The 22,513-nt window shown below is 40.3% G+C and overlaps 1 protein-coding gene across 1 annotated transcript in view; it reads right to left on the bottom strand.

Moving 5' to 3' along the window:
• Positions 1 to 22,513, bottom strand: part of ADGRL4 (adhesion G protein-coupled receptor L4) — a 113,415-nt gene that overhangs the window by 27,230 nt on the left and 63,672 nt on the right. The window contains exons 4-10 of the mRNA XM_063137030.1: positions 14,935 to 15,090; positions 13,613 to 13,683; positions 10,944 to 11,123; positions 10,665 to 10,848; positions 7,988 to 8,101; positions 5,428 to 5,621; positions 4,064 to 4,240 (exon numbers count right to left, since the gene is read on the bottom strand). Of these exons, the coding sequence (XP_062993100.1) occupies positions 4,064 to 4,240; positions 5,428 to 5,621; positions 7,988 to 8,101; positions 10,665 to 10,848; positions 10,944 to 11,123; positions 13,613 to 13,683; positions 14,935 to 15,090 (1,076 nt within the window). The remainder of the gene's footprint in view (positions 1 to 4,063; positions 4,241 to 5,427; positions 5,622 to 7,987; positions 8,102 to 10,664; positions 10,849 to 10,943; positions 11,124 to 13,612; positions 13,684 to 14,934; positions 15,091 to 22,513) is intronic.

Genomic DNA, 22,513 nt, shown 5'->3' with positions numbered 1-22,513 from the left:
TCAAGAAGGAAACATGGTGCATGCATTATTATTTCCATACAATCCCCCTATCCCCGCATAATTCCAGGTCAGTTATATCGTGTCTTCCATGTCTTCTTCAAGCTGAAGCTCTGCGTGAGCATCTTCTCTGAAAGTTAAACAGGAAGAAAGAGGCCTAAATTCTGTCTCTGGCCATAGCTAGACCTAAGGTTTATCCTGGGATCATCCAGGGTTCACCCCTGCCTGAGCACTGGATCCCCTGTGTGTCACCTAGATGAACAGGTTTGACCCCTGGACGATCCAGGGATACACCTTAGGTCTAGCTATGGCCTCTTTGAGCAGGAAGCCCTCCTAGGACAGAAGAAATGCTTAGACCGCATTGACCTCTTTGCTTTGTGAATGTCCAGAATGGGGACATGAAAGCAATGGACAAATGCCTGAAAATGTCTTTTAGGGGGATAGTTTCCTAAACATTGTATCTTTTTATTTAAGTCACATAAGCACACATGGTCCCAATTCAGATAGAGACTGCCGTGTTCCTGGAGAGTAGGATTAAACTTCCCTATTTTTCCTGAAATCTCCCCAGCCATGCATGTGTGGTGGGGATAAATAAAAGAAAAAAACTTTCCACTGGCAACTATGGAGGCTTTTTCCTTTTATGTACCCGCTATACACACAAAACCCATGCAAGCAACAGCTATATACTGTGGCCTACAAGCTGCTTTTGACTTTCTCTCACCCCTTGGCACATTTTTTCCAGTCCTGGTTAGGCATCAGCATCAGAAGATTTACTTGAGCCCAGCATGGGTAGCAGTACTTAGCTAGTGGGCCATGAACTGCCCAGAGAGCTGTGAACTGCCCAGAGAGCCTTGGCTATTGGGCGGTATAGAACTGCAATAAATAAATAAATGTTTGACTCTGTGGGTTGCAAGTTGTGTTGGGGAGTTCCTTGTCTGACCACTGTGCAGTAGTAACTCCAGCCTGTCTCTAAAATGGGCCATGATGAGGGCTCACCCAAGGCATTTCAATGCCGGTGAAATATCTCCCACTCCATGTACAATAGCTGATTGGACTGGCAGTTGAGCCTTTCTTCAATACTGTTAATCAAAGAGCATCTTCTATTGCTTCTGAAGGCAGCAGGCTAGCTTAGGGGGCTCAGGCTGGGCCACATGGGATACAGCTCCCTCTTCCAGAACCTTGCTGCCACCTCCCAGCATTTGCTGCCAGAGTCAACGGCCTCAATTTCCCTAATGGTAGGAGAATATGCCCATCAGGTTTGAATGGGATGAGCTAGGATAGTAGTGACCAGTTGTTGTTTGCAGATGTTTTCCTTGCCTTTGCCTTAAAATTCCCAGTGCTGAAATTTACCTAGCCTGAGATACTCCACTGATTCCAATTACAGAGGGAGAGATTTGCAGTGGAATTGTAGGGGGAAAGTTTCAAATAGTTGTTTTTAAAATGAAAAATAATACTTCATGCAGGGCATCTCCAGATGAGGCTCTTGCTGCACAAGGGTCCCACCTCATTCACAGAATTTTACAGGAGGTCCAGATGACATTGGGTGCTTCCAGATGGGCCTTTATAATGCCATCAACTTGCCTCATTCGCAGAATTTTACTGGGGATTTGTCTCTAAAATGGGCCATGATTATATCTTCTACTTGAAACCTCCCCAGGTTTCCCCACCACCTTCTTCCAGCTCTTCTCTTTCCACAGAAAATGCAGTAAGAATGAAAAGTCAAAATAGCTACACAGTGCCTTATAATTGGTAGCACTAGGAGCCCTCCGTCTGGAAACATCCTCAACATTTTGTCAACAAGCGTAAACTAAACTTTCAAAACGCAGGTATATTTTTCCTTTATTATTTTTTTATGGTAGAATAAAACACATAAAAATGTCAAAATATTGTATTGTAATGATTATGTGTATGTGTTATGCAGGATGATAGTTAAATATCTATTTGGCATTCAACAACAAAAAATGTAGAAGTACATTGCTGAGTATTATGTTAAAGGAAGACAGACTTAAAATGAGTATGGATTCTAAATGTAGGCCAAGTGATTATCCTCTACACACACACACACACACACACACACACACACACACACACCTTTGTCAAAACACTACAAGAGTATCATATTTGAACTGAAGACTTAAGTTGCTGTTTAGCAATACATAGCACAATCTATGAGCACCAAGAGCCCAGCGTGTGTCAGCGCATTGTACTTGTGCTAATATTCTCATGTTGGCCAAATCTCGAGTCCTCAAATAAACACCTTTCTCCCTAGGGCTGTACTTAAACTCCTTCACAGCCCATGGGGAGATCTCAAATACAAAATTGTATGTTTGCATGTGTGGGGCACTTGCACATGTGTCACCTAAATACTTAAGAGTCTGAAGGCAAGTGAGGCATAAAACAGAAAACAAGTCAGAATGAATATTTGTTTTTTCAGTCCTCTCTCTCTTTTCAGGTGACATCATTCTACAATTTAGTGGATATGTTCAAAGTACTTTTGTCAGATGATAGGAATGACATTCTGTTTTTAGCACACAGTATTAAGAGCAATTAAATGAATGTCAGTTAATTGGAAAAGAAAGGTGATGGACTACATGACTACTGGCTGCAGATAACTGCATGTTTAGTCCAATAACACTGATGGTCCCTGAAGAATTTATTTTTAAAACCCCCCAACACAAAACCAGATAACACCACAAACTTTAGATTTTGAACAAGAAAGTGAACCTTACAGATACATCCATCCCTAATCAGGCTGAATGCTTTAAACCAAGCCTTCTTTCTAATGTATTAAAGCACAATCCTAAACATGTGTCCCCAAAAGTAAGTCCTTGTGAGAGCTTTTCTACATGAGGCATTTATTGTGCTCTCATTCCCTACTCATGGTTGTTTACAGTTCTAAAGGTGTCATCATGACCTTCCAGTTTCACTTCTGTTTATAAACAGCTCTTTGGTGAGTTTTTTTTTAGAGCGGGGAAAATGAGGCATTATTCCAATGGTGGAAAGAAAACGCTTTGTATGCTTGTATATTTGCGCTTTGCCATTAAACCACAGTGCCACCTCAAAGTTATGCAGTGAAAAGCAGGAAAGGAAACACTCCTTGTGTAGTGTTTGGATCTCACATCTGCAACAAAAATGAAAGTACATGCTTAGTGTTTTTTTAAAAAAGTTTCAAAAATGAATTTTAACTATCAGATTGAGATACCACGGTTCCTCTCATGCTCTTTACATTGCAGAACTTACACATGTCTTCTGTCACCTGCATAATGTCTTCAAGTTTCAGCTGCTTACCACTTTCCATTTTTCCCCTAATATTTTGAGTTTAAAACATACTTCTTCTGATACCACAGGCACACTTCTGATTGTGGGGCATTTTATCACCCCAGGATACATTGGAAAATGTCTTGGGGTAGCAACATACTAAAAAGCCTATTTTGAGTGAATATTAATTTTAAAAAATATGTATTTCAAAATGTATTTGACTGTGCATTATATATGAATCAGAAAACAGTATGGAAAGGAGTTATAGGTGGGCACGTGAAAATACACAGGCTGGAGACAGACTGATTTCCCTATATCTATTTCTGGCAGTTTAGTGACTTTCATTGCCACTCTATTTACCCTCCCCTGCCTGCCCCACAAGTCCATTTGTAAAATGGGAACAGCAGTCGTTTGAGTCACAAGGTTATTGATAAGAATGAATTATATACAGGTAATATTAACTTGGTGCATTGAAAAACACTCTATAACAGTTTATCACAAATAATAAACAGGTGAAAAGCTTATCAGGCCCCAAGAGAAGTCAGCACTGAATGTAAGAGAGAAAATGTGCATCACATTGTTATAATGGATTCTTTAGAGATTCTGGGAGTCTAAAGTTCAGGGACAACCTAGCCATGAAAATTTCAAATACAGAAGAATTCTTCCATTGTATATTGGCTCAGTGACAAAAATATGAGAAAGAAGGAAATACTGATTTAACTGCACCGGGAAAAGCATTCCATACTTTAAATGATGGTGTGTAAACTACCAAACAGAATGAATAAATATTATATTAAAAAGCACTTACAACTTCAGAGCCATTTGAGGACATCAAAACAGCAAAATGAGTAAGATGATTACATCTGCACGAGGTGTGAGTGCTATTGAAATGTGACCGCTCACATCCTTCTGTAGACCAGCTTCCTTCCATTGTGTCTTCTGAATAATTCCAGAATGCACACTTAGTGTATTTTTTGTCTACAGTCTGAAACAGAAACAAAATGTTTTACGGAAGGCAAATGGCACAAAATCATTCAAAAATAAATATATGTAATAGCTAAGACAATTCATTGTAAGTTTTTAAACATATGAACTGCAAAATCTTAACTGTTCATAATTCAGATTAAAGGAGGAGCAACATATAAATAAAAACAAACAAACAAACAAACAGAAAGATGAAACAAGATAGGCAAAACAATGCATACCTTCTTTCTCCTATTTTTTCAAATATTCTTCCTGGCTTTTATAAACAAACTCTCACCATGATATATTTTGAAAAGTCTTGCAATTAATATGTCCTTTGCTTATTGCCCTTTCTAGTGGCCTTGTTTCTGCCAATACTTTCTAATTTCTCTTTCTCTGGAGCAGCCTTTCCCAACCTGATGTCCTCCAGATGTTTTGGACTTCACTTGCCATCAGCTCAGTCAGCCAATGGCCAGGAATTCTGCGAGTTGTAGTCCAAAACATCTGGAGGGCACCGGATTGCAGAATGTTGCTCTGGAAGATATAATTGAGTCCAGCTACTAGCTTCGGAATTTTCATCCTATCTTAGGGTGACCATATTTGGGAAACCAAAAAAGAGGACACCTAGTGTGTGTGTGGGGAAGCAGCTTTCTGAGTCCTGCAAAAAAAAACTTCTATCTATGTCTATGACATACATGTAATACCACATGCTACAGGTGGAAGGAACAGGAGTGATGTGGATTTTCAAGTTTTCAGTGAAATTGCTGCCTCTACTCCTGAGTAGAAACATGCCTGTAAGATACAGCAGCACCATCCACTTCAATGCCCTGTTAAATTTTGCCCATCCATTTTTGCCAGTCCAGGTAAGATAACAAATACAACAGATGCACACTCTGTAATTTGACAATGCTGAGAGGTGAAGAGGAGACTTGGATTACACTAACAAATTTATTGACAAATGTGTAGTAGAACCAACAGGCAGTTATTACTCTTGTCAATTCCCATCAACACTTTGCAGTGGTAACACACTCCCTTCCTTGTGCTTGCTGTGCTGAACTCAAGGGTTGTAATTTCCTTTCTAATTGTATTATACCCATATCAGCACACAACATAGCCGTAACTGAACCACAAAATGAACGCCCAGTTGCTACGTGTTACAAAATAATTACAAGCTTACTTTTAATTAAGGAACGATAAAAAGAAGCTTACCTGTGCATGCTTTAAAGTAAATGTTATTTTCTCAGCTGGGTAGAGCTTAGGTGGAGCAGAGCTGATGACGACAGCTATAACCGATGACCCTACTGTCTCTCCATGCTCTGAATTTTCCTTCAATGAGAGGTTCTGCGATGATGAAAGCAGAGAGCCGATATTGCTGTAGTGGAGAAACACAACTGCAACGGTGCCTATCAATCAAGCAAACCATGCTTAGTGGGCTGTTGCTCAAAAAAGGAAAAGAAAAACAACATTCAAGACATTAAGAAAACAACAAACAACAAACATTCTTGGCAAACAATAATCATTCTTACTGCTCTTGCATAAAATACATAAAATATGTGAAGAACACATATTTAAAACAGTTTTAGATGCACCAAAGAATGTTGGCTTTGAAAGCAATTTAATTGCCATCAGTATTAAAAATGAGTATTTGTCATGGAAAATTAAGCCGACGGATGCAGTGTATATTTGGAAGGTATATCTTTCAGTTGAACTGAGATGTAAGAATGTCATTTAGGCAAGTGGGGACACGTTTTGGATTCCAGATATGTTTTTCCCCCCATCTGGAATATCTGTACCTATGGGCAACTTACCAGTTCTACAATTGTCATGTTCTAAATGTGGCTTATTTATTATGTATGAATTGCAAAGTCACAAATACCTTTGCTTCAAACCCATACTGACAAAAAGATGACTGTAGTTATTACGTATATTTTAAAAAGTAACAATAACAAATGCTCTTAATTTCTATTTAATTTATTTTGTGATTTAACTTCGGATATTTCCAAGTGCAGACATTTGATCCTGGTCAAGGATCTAGCGTCTGCAATGAAATCTTTGTGCCTCTTCCAATACTAAAGTCTGAAATGCATTTATTTAGGATGCTCCTGCTGAGATAAAAAGTGATATTAATTCGACATTGACTAAGAAATGACGAAATAAATAATCAATAAGAAGCTTATTGCAGGGTCAGCACAAGACACAGAGACCTGGTTTAGTAACACTAAACTATGGTTTAGCAATACATACATGAGGTTCGTCTTGTGCATTCCCCTTTCCCCTCTTTTCCTCCAGCATGGCTGCAAGGAGGTCAGAAGTTTTTGCTTCTGTTTTCAGCTAACCACTGATTATCATTTTGTCCAAATTCTAAACTCTGGATATTATTATAGTTTTGGGAAACAAGCCAACTTCATAAAGCAGAGTTTGAAGTTGTCTTGTTTCAATAAAGCACAATTAAGGCTAACCACAGTTTTCGTAAGTTCAGACATAGCAATAGACTGTGGTTAGCTAAAAATGGAAGTGAATGCTTCTGATTCCTTCTCATAGCCATACCAGAGGAGGAGAGTAACCTCCCCCTCAAGGCTAAATGAGGAATGGGTAACTTGTGGCCTTCCAGATGTTGTGGCCTCCAACTTCCATCAGGCTTAGCCAGAATTGCCAAGACTGTAAAGTTTGGGTATAAGCCACCAGTCATTGCTCCTACTCAATTGAAGATAGGGGAAAGAACAGTGTTTTGTAGATTGTACTAGCAATGAACTCCTAAATCCAGATCTTTACCTATACTGGATTCTATAATTTAGAAAGCCCATGACCTCCAATGTACGTGGCTGGTTCTGGATGCATAAGTGAGGTGCTTCAAAGATTACACAACTGAAAAAATTAGTTTACACTTGGCATGGACATGGATGACTATAAGCATGAAAAGCAGTTTATACTTGACAAAGGGCTATAGTTAATCCATCACCGAGAGCTCCGGCTATTGGGCGGTATAGAAATGTAATAAATAAAATAAATAATAATAATAAATAAATATCACGACCTACAGTATGTATTTGCAAAGATGGCTTTATCACATTTTTAAGCATACAATTAAATACACAAACACACCCCACATTAGGTGAATATACTTAAAAACAGAAAAAAGTGAATCAGTTCGATTTTTGGAATCATCAGTCAGATTCACACTCACTTCACACGAGAATGGTTGCCACTCTCCTGTGACTGCTAACATACTACTCATCTTCTGCCCACTGGATTGGGGTGGATCTCAGTATTACATACCTTGGTAGGGATACACTCCAGAGCTCACATTTCTAAATAACCATAAGGCACATCCTAACAATTTGAATGAAAGCTGCAGAAGTTAATTGGAAGTAGTGTGGGAGCATCCTCTGGAAGACAGTAACTGTGTTGCTTTGGGTAATCCATGAAGTGTGTCTTATTACTGTAAAATGGAATCCCAAGTTTTGTTTTGAGGTGTGTGTGTGTGTGTGTATGTTTTGTGGGGGTAAATCAGCTAGAGGTTGTAATGATAGTTCATAATAAACTTGTTGAAGCTTTATTACAGTGGGAATGAAATCTTCAAAATAGTAGTGGAACATTCCCTTCTGTGTTAGTAGAGTGCATTTTCAGTAATGTCCTTACTAACACTCCCACCATGACAGGTCCTGCTGATGAATTTACTCTCCTGACTTTTGTGAAGGCAGCTTCCAGAAACGGCTGTTGGACTCAACTGTTATGTTCTATTAATGAAAGCCGCTGTGGCTTTACCCACCTTTAGAAATAGATGCTTTCTTTCTCTTAGCAAAGACTGTTATCATATCTCCTCCCATCTGCACATGTTGATTGAGGTCCACATGTTGCATATCAAAGGCAAAGACTTTGAGAGCTGAAAAAGAAAAGAAGAAGTAGTATGTGTGTGGGGGAGGGGAAGATTCCCATTGAAAATCACACTTGCATCCCAGATTATCAGTTCTGCAACAAAGGTCACACCGGTCTGCACAGTTATTGCAGATTTCAAAAGTGCAGAGTTCTGCCAAATATTTCAAGGGGGAAGACTCCCCCACACACTTTCCATTAATGTAATACATGTATGCCTTAAATCCTAGGACTTTGTTATTCATAGCAGACATACATCTTTTAGTTCTCTTTTTGTACCTTTCATTCTTTCATTGGAAAAATGCAGCCCTTAATTTGCTTTGCATTAAATGAGGCTCTGTATAGAATAATGGAAGCTACTTTCAAAAGAGCTTCTGCTTTATTAAGAATACATGTCTGAAAGGGAATAACCAATTGCAGTATTTAAAAGCACAGGAGGATGCTATTTATTTTACAATAGACTTCGGGGGTGAAGTGAATACCATACAAAAGGCATGGAATACCCTAGCACTACACTATAATGATATAACAAAAACAAAGGCACCAACCAACCAAATATCTCCTCCATCCAGGACAAAAACTACATTGGAATACAATGCAGAATTCTTCAGTTTGTTCATTGTAGTACAGGGCTTTAATTGCCCATAAGAGAACAAAGAAGTCGATCAGATATTTTGTTAAAAGCAAAACAAGAATTTGACTAATGGACTGGAATTACTTAGCTGGACTCTCTTTTGCTTAATGCATATATCAGAGGTTTTCAATGGACCAGTTCTCAGCAAATGTTTTTCTCAACATAAGAAATAAGTCCTGCTAGCCTGGAATCTCTGATCAACTTAAAAGGTTGTCACACAGAGGAGGGCCAGGATCTCTTCTTGATTCTCCCAGAGTGTAGGGCTCAAGTTAAAGGAAGCCAGATTCCAGCTGGACATCAGGAAAAAGTTCCTGACTGTTAGAGCAGTACGACAATGGAATCAGTTGCCTGGTGAGGTTGTGGGTTCTCCCACACTAGAGGCCTTCAAGAGGCAGCTGGACAACCATCTGTCAGGGATGCTTTAGGGTGGATTCCTGCATTGAGCAGGGGGTTGGACTCGATGGCCTTGTAGGCCCCTTCCAACTCTGCTATTCTATGATTCTATGCAAATAAATAAGGCAAAATATTTTTGCATGCCATTAGGTGGTGAATACTAAAAGAAAGATTGCTTCAACTTGAGTTTAGCAAATTCTCCATGGCCAATCCAAAGCACCCCATTGGATTCTGCCCTATGAGAGAAAATTTACATGTAAATCCACTTTTTGAGCAGAATATACATATAAATACATAATGGGAGGTACCATGGGAAGGAATGGAAAGATGGGTAAATGCATCTGAAAGTGACGGTCGTGCCAAGGAAACATTTGGAAGTGTAGGGATCTTACAGCAATTACTAAGCACCCACATTTACAAGCACTACATCAGGATTGGGCCAGGGATACCAAGAGTTTATGATCCTTCTTTATAATATATGCATCCTCATCCTATACTTGGGGATTCTGTAGTCAGATTTCAACAATTCAAATTTTTCAATATTGCCCCACAATGGTATGGTACATGCATATTCGTTTTGCACATTACAGGCCCATACTAAACCTTGGGCACATTTGACTATGACAAATGCAGGAGTGATTGATAATCAGGACAGAGTAGAAAATGGGCATCAGCTAGGGATGTGCTCCGCTTCTAATCGGACCGGCGAATTAGAAGGGGAGTGGGGGACTTCGCCTGCCCTTAAGGCGGAGGCAAAGAGGATTGGGGGGCCAGCAGAGCATGGCGAAGAGGATCGAGGTGAAGGCGGATCCTTCGCCTCGATCCAGAGTTCCGCTGGAAAGGTAAGTGGGGTTTACCGGGCCCTGCCGTTGTCGTTGTCGCCCATGTGGCGACAGCGGCAGGGCCCGGTAACTCCCCCTCCTCTCCCTTACCTGCGTCCATCCGCGGTCTGTCGGCTTCTTCAATTGAGCCCGCGGTTCAACCAGGAAGTCTAGGCCGCACTTGCGTTGAACCGCGGGCTCAATTGAAGAAGCCGATGGACCGTGGACGGAGGCAGGTAAGGCCCCCCTCCCCCTTGGTCCCTTACCGGGCTCTGCCGCTGTCGCCGCACGGGCGGCGATGGCGGCAGGGCCCGGTAACCCCCCCGCCCTTCTCTCCTGGCCTTACCTGGCGCCACTCCCCTCCACTGCGGAGCTCCGATTTAGAGCCGGAGCTCTGCGATGAAGAGGAGCGGAGTATGGGTGGAGCGGTGCGGAGCGGGGGGTCCATGCACACCCCTAGCATCAGCTCATTGCTGGCAATAGGACCTGGCATTTCTTTTCCAACACGTACATGAAAATATGGGGAAAACATTTGCAAAGACAAGACATTGCCTACATTCTTTTTTCACCAGCTTAGAATATCGCTCACATCTATCGGATTTCGTAAAACTAAAGCCAAAACTATCACGTGAGATTCACACAACATTGCTTCTAATATCAACATGCTGTCCTGGAACAAAACATCAACCATCAGCCTGCAATATCATTTGTTTTATTTTGCATACCCAAATCACTAGCATTAACCTCTACTTCTGTCGACTTTGGGAAGTTCTGTGACATGAGAGCTGTTGTTTGTTCTGCAGCATGCATCAGTTTAGTGAGACTTCTTCTTCTGTTATCTGCTGGGATAGCTTCCCACACTGCAATTTTATCCTTCTGGACAAAATTGTTCACAGTAATAACAAATTCCTGTTTGATTAATAAAAAAAGAGAGACTATATAAGAGTTATATACTATATTTTATATGTGGCAAAAAAATAAATTCCAAGGCTCAAGTCACTCACATTAAGAGTTAGGTTACGGAGCATTTCATTGTCAGAAATCATGTTATTCATGGCGCTTAGCAAGGGACAAGAGTCAGATAATGCTTCTATGTAGGAAATCACATCAACTGGTGAAATTTGTCCTACAGTGTTCTGATTGATTTCTTGTAATATAGCCAGGGGTTCTTTTATTTTTCTAATCTGAAAGAAAGTTTAAATCATTATGCATGGCATTTGCAATATTTAAAGTCAAATGAAGATTTATAATCACTTATTAATATGAGTCAACAAGATCCTGCTATAATTCCCCAGCAAGGAGTTCAGTACTTTTACTGAGTTTTAAAAAGCAAACCTACTATAGTAGATAAAATTTTGAATGCGGACTGGGAAATCCGGTGTTCAAATCCCAGCCAGAGGAAGCTGGTGGCTCCAATTTCAGTAGAGCTGTGATTCCATTATGGGTTTCAGGCAGAAACAGCCAGAACTCTAAAGGTGCTGGACTTTGCATAGCTCCTTTAGAGTTCCTTCCGGTTCTGACTGAAACCCATAATGGAATCATAGCCCCACCCAAATTGGAGCTGCCAACCTCCACTGATCCCAGCTATGGCTTGTTGGTATCCTTGGGTGAGTCATTATTTCTCAGTCTACCCCACAGGATGGTTGTGAGGACAAATGGAAAAGCCTGTGTACGTGGCCATGAGCTCTATAGAAGGGGCCTGCCCAACAGCTGCTCTTCTTTGGGCTGACGTTTGTGCCAGAATAAAATGTGATTCTCAGTTCCTTCTACAAATTTCAGGGAATCCATGCCATATTTATCTAGATCCATTTCAATCGGGTTTCAGGCCTGGTTTTGGAAGGAAACTGCCTTGGTCACCCTGTGGTATGACCTTTGCTGGGAGAGGGACAGGGGGAGTGTGACTCTGTTGGATCTCCTGGACCTCTCAGCGGCTTTCGATACCATCGACCATGGTATCCTTCTGGATAGGTTGTTTGAGCTGGGAGTTGGAGGTACTGCGTTGCAGTGGTTCCACTCCTACTTGGATGGCTACTTCCAGAAGGTGGTGCTGGGGGATTATTGCTCTGTGCCCTGGCTCCTAAGCCATGGGGTTCCACAGGGCTCTATTTTATCCCCTATGCTGTTTAACATATACATGAAGCCGCTGGGGGAGGTTATCTGGTGATGTGGACTGAGGTGTCGTCAATATGCGGATGATACTCAGCTCTACCTTTCCTTTTCATCAAACCCAGGTGAGGCAGTGGCTGTTCTGAACCAGTGCCTGGGCACGGTAATTGACTGAATGAGGGCTAACAACCTGAGACTCAATCCAGACAAGACGGAGGTACTGTTAGCGGGTGGTTCATCTGTCCGGCGAGGTGATGTTTGCCCTGTCCTGGGGAGGTTGCACTCTCCCTAAAGGATCGGGTCCATAGTCTGGGGGTGCTCTTGGATCCAGAACTGCCACTTGAGGCACAGGTGAACTCAGTGGCAAAGAGCACCTTTTATCAGCTTAGGCTGATATACCAACTGCGCCCTTATCTGGACAGAGATAGCCTAGCTACAATTATCCATGCTCTGATAACCTCTTGTTTGGATTACTGCAATGAGTTATACATGGGGCTGCCTTTGAAAATGGTCTGGAAACTTCAACTGGTACAAAACAGAGAATCATGGTTACTAACAGGGACTGGCCAATGAGACCACATCACGCCAGTCCTTTTTCAGCTTCATTGGCTGCCAGTCCAGGTCTGGGTCCGATTCAAAGTGCTGGTATTAACATTTAAAGCCCTAAATGGCTTGGGGCCTGGCTATCTGAAGGAACACCTCCTCCTGTATGTACCTGCCTGGACCCTAAGGTCATCCTCAGGGGTCCTTCTCCATGAGCCCCTGCCAAAGGAAGTGAGTCAGGTGGCTACCAGGAGGAGAGCCTTCTCTGCTGTGGCATCCCGGCTGTGGAATGAGCTCCCTAAGGAGGTTCGCTTGGCACCTACATTATATGTCTTTAGATGCCAGGTGAAAACCTTTTTATTCTCCCAGCATTTTAACCGTCTATAAATGAATTTTTACTTGGTGTTTTAAATTTGTAATTTTGCATTGCTGCTGTTTTTATCTGGTTGAGCTTTTATATTGTATTTTATATTATGGTTTTATACTGTTGTTTTATACTTTGAATGGTTTTAATTTTTGTGAACAGCCCAGAGAGCTCCAGCTATTGGGCAGTATAGAAATGCAATAAATAAAAATAATAAAAATAAAATAAATAATATTTGGTTGGACTTCAGCTGACTGCATCACCAGCAGACATGGCTAACGTGGGCATTTTTAATCGCTAAAAATCTCTACCAAACCATGAGATATGGGTAGAATAACTGCTAACACAAGCTGCCTCGGAGCAGGGTGAATAAGAGGGAAGGGAATATGGGAAATATGCTTGCAGGATGCAGTATCGCTGCCATGTGCTAGCGGAGGACTACTGTTGCAACAGGAACAACTGCAAATGAGCTGCAACACTCATTTCCGGAAGGAGGCAGGTCAGCGGAAGCCCATTGGATTCTGCCATTTGGGACAGGGAGATATTTTGTGGGCATAGAAACATAGCAGTGTAGTAGCAGAATCATTATAAATAACATTTCAGGAAAGGGGGGGGTAATGAAAGTATTTCATGATTAATCTTTATGCACGACTTACTTACTTTAGCTAAAGTTCTGTTAATATTTTCAGCTATACATCCATAGTTCAGTTCACACTTTACTGTTGGCATTTCTGTTGAAATTAAAAGGGAATCTAATTAGGGCACTGTAACATAATCATTGCATAAGCCTAGTAACAGTTTAGTGCAGCCTTCCCCAAGTTGGTGCCTTCCAGATGTGTTGGATTACAACTCTGAGCATGCCCCCCCCCCCAACCAAAGCCCCACCATTCCGATTTTTAATTCTAGTATGATGTCTCATAACTTTTTTCTTTTTCTTTAAACACCCTAAATTTACTTCCTGTTCATTCAGGCTGAATAAACATGTGGTGCTGTGAATGGCTCAGAAGATGCCTAGATTCATGGCTGGTTCTGAAATGGTAGACTGAACATAGTTTGGTTTAGGAGGACTAGGGCCAAGGAACATATATCAAACAGTTATAAGACTAGGATAATGTATGCCCAGTCTTCTTTAGATAATGCTATGCATACATTCCTATCTTGGCACTGACGACCAGGACCCTATCATTAGGCAAAAGGAAGCACTAGCCTCAAGTAGCGGATAGATGGCAACAAGGTTTGGGAGAAGAGAGTTGTGTGCAATGCAGCCTGCCATGCATTCCCTAAGCTAGACTACTACCTTCTGGTATGGTGGAGGACACTGTCCCATCATCAGTGTTGAAGAAAGATTCAACTGCTGTCAAGTTGGCTTTTGTACAATGAAACAAATTATTATTATTATTATTATTATTATTATTATTATTATTATTATTATTATTCACTTTCTACTAGATGTTACAGAGGAAGGGCTAAATGTATGGTAACCACACATTGAATGTAATGTCTGATGTAGCCCTAATTAATGTAGTACACCAATGTATTAAAAAATATCTACGATGACTTGGTAGAAAATGCAACTGGAATTGAGGGGGAAATATAAGCCAATATAATTTCATTGTTTTAAATAATCAGATTTCTGTAAAAGCTTGATTTTGACCAACTTTCACACAGCTCTGGGATATAAAGATTTATTGATGACAGTCTACAGTCACTTATACCATGTATTTGGTTTCCTGGACAGTAAATAGATATTTGTTGTTACAGAATTGGAGAAAAGTAAATCGGTATATTATAATACGAACAGGCTACTTCTTTTTTTCAGCATACACACATATCAGTCTTCTCTTTAAAAAAATCTAGACATTCACGACTTGCCACTTTTTCATATCCAGCTGATTAATCTAACGGAAGATAAAGAGACACTGGTGGGCCTCTCAGAAGACATGGTTCTATAATAACACATAAACCTCTATAATATCATTTACCTTGGCAGGAAGTGCCATCATTTGGCATAAACTGTAATTTTCCTGTGGATGGTTGATAACCTTCCTTACAGGAGCAGTGATAGTCTCCATACACATTTTCACATTTCGCATGATCTCCACAGGCAGCGCTTACTGGTTCATGGCACTCATCTATATCTGCAAATATTGTGAGAAATTGAATTTTTAAAAAAGGTTTTACATACTAACACCTTGCCGCTTTGTTGATAGCAGCCCAGCCTACGGCAGGCAATTGCATATCAAAATTTCATGTGTGGGTGGGTATGGGTGTGCTTTAAAGAGAAAAGCTAATCTATTTGTCAAATGTAATGGAAACATGCATAAAAATTATATTGCTGCACAGGATAAAGTTCAAGGTAGCAAGAAAACAGAGACGACGGTGTGCGACCCAAGCATGTCTGGAGAGCAGATTCTGCCAGCTCCTAGTCTCGATCGTGTTTGGCCCAGCGGTGGTTTCTCTGTGTGGCAGAAATGCACTCTGCATATGGCCAGGGGTACCTTTTTTCTTTACTATGTATTTATATATTATTGGCTTGAGATGAGATATTCAGCACAGAATCCCAGTAAGCCTGTGTTTAAAATAAATCCCAAGCATTGAAAAGCCTAAAACAGAGCTTATGTCTTCGGTACTTAAGTTCACATTTCCATTTTTTATACATGAAGAACTACCAAGAAGATCTCCTGTTAATATATATTCAATGTCATGAAACTGGTAAGCAAAAATTATAGTAATAGCAAAACACAAAGCACTTCATAATGAGTTATGTCAGGTAATTGTGGATGGCTACCCCCGATTGGTTGCCGTCTACCCAGGCAGAAGACAGGGGTGGGTGGGCCCAGTGCCAGAAACCCCCACTTTCACTATGGCATAGGGATTAGCCATTGGCTCCCTGAGGCAGTAAAAGCACAGGGTTTTAGTTCATTGCAGCACTAACCTGCCACCACCATATACACAGTCAGAGATTCCGGGTCCGGGTCCGAGGTGAGTTGGAGGGTCCAGATCAGTCTGAGGCAGATTAGGCCCAATTCAGAAGGTCTGAATCAGGCTCTGAAGCGGATCGGGGGGTCTGTGCACAGCCCTACTTTTTACTCTAGAGTCTGCACAAGCCCAACTACCCTCCTAGTATATCCAGAGGAAGCATACGCGCGTGCACACGCGCGCACACACACACACACACACACACACACACATATATATATATATATATATATATATTACAAAAAATATCAGCTCAGCATCAAAATAGATATTTGAGATATACTATCGGCATATATAAACTGATTGTCATTTTCCAAGTCAAGTGGCATGTCAGCTATATGTAGTTCAGTCCAACGTATGCTAAAGAACTAAAATATGCTTCATGGAAGACACTCAGCTATGCTGCTATTCTTGACTGGATGTGACAATAAAGTTGTTCAATGTCTATTTTGGCTTAGCCTCTTTTCTATAACTGGACCATCACTTCGCGATGACATTTGCTAATGCATTGTCTTGACTCCTGCTGTTCCAGTTATAAGACTTTTAAGATTGCAAATCTTTATTCTATCTGTAGGACAATAACCCTGATCTTTAGGAGGCACCTTTACCTAGCTTTCCTATTTCATTATACTGGACAAAATATAAAATGCAAAGTTATTCACTGCAAGGGATACCACTATTCCACCCCCCACAGGAAGTATCCCCCTTTGCTCTCTTGTAATGATAAAAGAATAGGCTCCATGTAACCTCTGCCTAGCAGAAAATTGTAAACAAGATTAGTTTGATGAGTAGGATAGGCACAGTCCATTGACAAAACACAGATTCACTTTTCAAAAAATTCAAGTGTCAAGCACAAGGAAACAATGGCAGAACATCCATTTTCGTAATGGTTGTACAGATCAGCCAGAGACTCGGTTCATGATTAGAAGCGTTTTTCTGTTCATGTCAGCTGCATAAAGGAGCCTCGGTCCAAAACACATTGAGCAAATAAATAGCTTTCTACCGAGGGACAAACAAACTTGCAACAGATTGCAGTGCTTTTTGAAGTGAGTGACAAAATGATATACTGCATATCTGTCAGGTTTAAAATGGCACTTATAAATAGAGTATTAAACATTAATGCATAAATTAATACTAACAGCACTTTCCCTAAAACATGATAAACACTGTGCAGAGACAGTCATACATTATTCAGTGTGGTTCAAAATTATCAGTGCAAAAGAAAGAGGTTAATTATTAACTTAAATAATTTATAAGTATTTTCTGACAACCACTTTTAAATTCGAGAAACTCAGGGTGAAATTCAAGGACTGCTTACTCAAGAGTTGTCCAGTTGGGGCCCCATCTGTTTGGCTTAGAAAACAACAATTGCATGTGGTTGTCATTGTAAAAATGACTTCATACTTCTGTGCACACTTAAGGCAGGACTGGCCAAAGACATTTTGCTGCTTGAGGTTTCATCCCTGGGTCAATGGCGCTGCCATAGTTGTGGAGGCAGAGCTCTCTGATCATGTATGTAGTTGGCCAGAATCCCAGCTTTGCACTATGGCCTTTTTTTGTGAAACTACAAGGAATGCTGGTGTGCACCTCAGATTCCACATGGTTTCATTAGCATCCCTAATGTATTACTGCCCCATGCATGGATTGGGATGACTGTGTACTTGGTCCAACCTGGTTAAAATCCATATGAAGTTTAGGCTGCTGTTGTGCATAGGTTACCATCTCTATCAAGCAGAAGAACCAATAGTCTTTGGTGGGGATGGAAGGGTTGGAAGAGGAGAAGATGGGTATCAGAATCAGACACAATCTTCCACCCTCTCACCTAATAGATTGCTTTCAGAGCTGACAGTGATAATCACATTATCAGAAGCATGTATAGAGTGAAAGAACACTACGTGCCTCTAGTACGTAAGTCACTCGCAGCAACATTTTGCATTCTCAGTAGGGAAAATCTGAAAGTACGACTCTCCACAACAAGACTTGGCCCTAAAATGGGTATTTGACATATGAGAAAGATACATTACTGATATAGAAATAGATTGTAGTTTTCCAACTCAAGTTTCATATCAGCAATATGTAATTCAGTCCAACATGTGTTAAATAACTAAAATATGCTTCTTGGAAGAAACTGGGAGCCTTTGCATTGGTTGCTCTTGACCAAATTGTGACAATAGGTTAATGGGATAACAGCTGGTCCTCATATTCATGAATTCATTATACAAACTGCACAAATCATTGATTCCATGAGTCATGAAACTCTATACTCAAACCACAGGTACATATAGATAGTAACTTTGTTTCTGAACATTCACTGATGCTGAAATGGTGGACTCCCTGGCCAATATGTTCCAATGACCAATATTGTTTTTATAATCACCCTGACCCAACCTACTTCATCCCTGGGTTTTAAGATATTCCAGGGATATCCTTCTTTTAGTCCCGCTGTTATTGGAGACACATTTGGTGGGGATGTAAGAGACGACCTCAGTAGCTGCTCCCAGGCTCTGGAACTCCTGGCCAAGGGACTCTAGGACCTTAGCTAGACCTAAGGATTATCCCAGGCAAATGGAGGAGTCATCCCTGCTTGCTCCCGGGATCCTCTGTGTGTCATTTGGATGCACAGGGATGATTCCAGGACAATCCCAGGGATATAGGCCTGGTCTAGCTATGGCCTAGGATGGCTCCCTCTGTTCTTATTTCAGCAGGCCAATATAATTTTTTATTATTGTTCGCTGCCTTGAGCACCATTTATTTGGTAAAAAGGTAGGGTATTAAATCAATCAATCAATCAAATAAATTCTACCCATCTACAGCTCCAGTTCTCTACCTGCTCCTGAGGAATAGGCAGTCCTAGCTGTGTGTCAATTATCAGATAGGAGAGACCTTCCTCTCTGCCTGCCTTCCACCAGCACTGCTGATGGCAGGAAGTCAGATAGAGGGGTGGTTGAGAAAGAGGTGTACGGATAGTTAGGTGAGGGTCGGTGGGTGGGCTGTAATCTCACTAATGTGGGCTGGAAGAAGGAGTTGATGCTGTTATACTCCTGATGATGTAATGTGGGATATGACATACTTTGATTTGGCACATAGAGAAGGAGGTCTTCTATACCCTACTTCATGGGAAGATGAATTGCACCCTAATTCATCTTCCTATTTAATGTGCTAATAATCCTTAATAGTGATATTTAATACTGTTATTAGATATTTTGAACTTCTCCTGGGAGGTATATTTCTGATGTGTTGTTATGGAAGTCTGCACTAATTTATAGGATTGGTATGGAGCTATTCTATTTTTCAGTTGGTGCTCTCCTCTCCTCCTTCTTCTTGTGTCAATTTATTTATATATATTTATATAATTCTGATCCTCGAATTATGTCTGGGTGTTAGAATTGTGGGAATGGAAATTCTCATAGAAACTTCAGGCATTGAACTATGAGAACTTAACAAACTTGTATCTACTACATTAGGGGCTCATCTACACCAAGCAGAATATTCCACTATGAAAGCGGTATATAAGAGGCAGGAGCCACACTAATGCTTTATAGCGTATTGAAGTACACTGCAGGATCTACACTACTGCTTTTTAGTGGTACTGAATTCACTGACAACTGTTGAGGGCCGTGACACATCTACACCAAGCAGGATATAACACTATGAAGTGGTATGCAAGCAGTATATGGTATGTGCCAATGGGCCCCAGCAGTTGTCAGTGCACTTCAGTACTGCTATAAAGCAGTAGTGTGGCTCTTACCTTTTATATACCACTTTCATACTGCTTTCATAGTGGAATATCCTGCTCGGTGTAGATGAGCCCTAAGAAAGACAATGAATGTACTCACTATGAGCCCAGTTCTCTCAGTTATTTGTTGATATGTTCTTTAGTGACTTTCGTTTGCTTGTGGATAGAGTTATATCTGAACTACATCATAGAAAAGGTCAAACAATGTGTATTAGCTCTTTATGGAGGACTAGAATATCCTTGTGTAAAGAATCAGTTAACTGCTAGTCCCACAGTGTGAAGAGAAGGAGCAAAGAGACAGCCCAATACAAATGATGTATCGTTATGGCATAGAGCCAACGAAGTGCTGTTGCATAAAGCTATTTTTGACTTCATTTCACACTTCAAATGTGAAAAAGAAAAGGACATGTGGCCTACAAACTCATGGAAATTCAGTGCTGGTATCGAGTGCTACAATCCTAGAAAGCCAAGATAATATTAGGTTGTCATTAAAAAATGTTTTGAAACAACCTTTTTAAAATAATAATAATAATAATAATTTCTTACCTGCCTCGCCATCTTGATCGAGGCGGGAAACAACAATAAGTATAAAATACATAAAATATTGATTAAAAATAGTATCTATGTGTACTTTTATAAAAAAATAGTATCTGTGTACTTTTATATTGTGATTTTAAACTTCCATATTTTATGTGCTACCTTGTGGCTTTAATTTTTTGCAAACTATCCAGAGAGCTTTGGCTATTGGGTGGTATAGAAATGAAATGAAATAAATATTTTTTTTCCATTTTTTGGTTGTATAATCCTGTTTTTCAATGTTTTAGCTACACTGTGGTGTGATCCTATTGGTTCCTATACAAGGAATGTTAGAGCACAATCATAAGGAATTCCCGCTGTATAGACAGAGGGTTCTAAAACTGGAGCCCTCTGTCTTTCTTAAGTCCTGGATTGCATGGTAGGGGAAATGCTGGAGTAATTTTTGCCTCCCGTTCCTACTTTTGAACATGTTTAACCAAATTGTAGGGATGTACAAGAATTTAGTTTCAGTTCGCAAATCATTCGAATTTACCCCGCTTGCAGTCCTGAAGATGAACGGGAGCAAAGATTTTTGAGAAAATGTTTGCAAATTCCTGAACTTATGTCTTTTTTTTAAAAAAGAGTAGTTTGAAAAATGTGCATTTTACAAAGTGTATTAATAAAAATACACATTTTCACACTTCAGTCAATATGTGAATACTGGTTGCAGTGGATCTGCCTCTTCATGGATGGATGGATGGATGGATTCATGGAGTAGTCGCTCTTTATTTCTTGGGGGGTGGTAATAGAGAGATTCATGCATACAGTGGAGCTATGACCCCTTCCTCTCCTCCTCCCCCTGCCCACTGACCCACTCCCTTTTCTCTCTATCTGACTCTTATCCAAGGCTTCTCTTGTGACCTTGGAAGAGAAGTCACCATGGTCCTTTCCATGGCAGCAGTGAGTGATGGGTTGGGTTGGGTTACCTATGCTCAAATTTCCATCCCCAATGTTGTAGGAGTAATGACCTCGGGGAGGGAAATTCACACCATCCTATATTTCCTAAGATGCCCTCCAAGAGACCACAGGATTACTCCATTATTAGTTTAGCATATGTATATGAATATTTCAGTCTAATTTGTATTGCATAATCTATTTTAAAATAAATTACGGAATACAAATTTACCAAGCATAGCAGTGGAAGTACATATGTGGACTGGCATTAGGCAAAGTGCATCAGCTGACTAAGGCAGCTGATTTTAGCTGTTTATATTTTTCTAAATTTTATATTTTTGGGTAATAAAATTCATACAATTAGTCCCCCCACCCCATTATCCACCCACTTGTTCATCAGCAGAAAGATTACAGGGTATTAAGGCTGAAATCCTATGCAAAATAAACCCCAATGGACACAATAGGGTTTACTTCCAAGTAAACGTAAATAGATGAGTGTGCTGTCAGTGGCTCTTTTGTCTAATTGCAATTGATATTTCACTGTCTTTCAAAATTATTGCCCATCGATGAACCCACACATATGATCACCTCCTCTGCATGGCCACCTATCAAGACATGAATTCCAATGTCTCACATTGTAGAAATCAACCACAGTGTATGTCATTGTGGGAGAGTGTGGTAATAAAATTCTATGAAGCTGAAAAAGAGTTTGATAGGAATATGAAGCATCCCCCCAAAAATGTTTACTAAATGCCTCCCTAGACTAAAAGGCAGGCATTTCTCTCATATTGGGAATACGATGTGGAAAATAAATTATCAAGATTATAAAGCATGCGAGATGTATCTTGAACATGATACAATCAACACGGGGATAGTATTCCTGCCAAAATAATATTTGATTTATTGATTGTTTCCCTAGTCCTTGAGATATAGTCCAGCAAGCTAAGAAAATTAAGAGAAGACCTCCACCACAAAGCAAAATACTAAAGAAAAACTATCTCCAGGATCTATAACAATTGTTAAATATATTTTTCTTGCAGGGTTTGTTGTTGTTCAATATAAATCCTAAACATATTCCATTAGGAGTTAAATTACGTAAATCCTGAAGAGATACATGCAAGATTGTACAGGGATAGAATATATTATATTGATCGAACCTATTAGCCCTGGGTTGTCCTTGATGGGCTTTCAAATTCACACATGGAAATTATCATGGCAAGTGTTGGCTTTTCCATTCACTGCAATTTAAGGTGCAACGGATATGAGTCCACCACTGTCCTATCTCTCATATGGCAGTAAAAGAGGAAAGCTTTGCACACATGGCAGCCCCATCTGCCCATTAGTGCAATGGTCCTACATTTCTCCATCCTTCAGTT

The sequence above is a fragment of the Elgaria multicarinata genome, chromosome 1, assembly GCF_023053635.1.
Source record: "Elgaria multicarinata webbii isolate HBS135686 ecotype San Diego chromosome 1, rElgMul1.1.pri, whole genome shotgun sequence".
NCBI lineage: Eukaryota > Metazoa > Chordata > Lepidosauria > Squamata > Anguidae > Elgaria > Elgaria multicarinata.
Note: the sequence above shows the minus strand (reverse complement) of the source record. Positions and strands in the feature narration are given on the sequence as shown.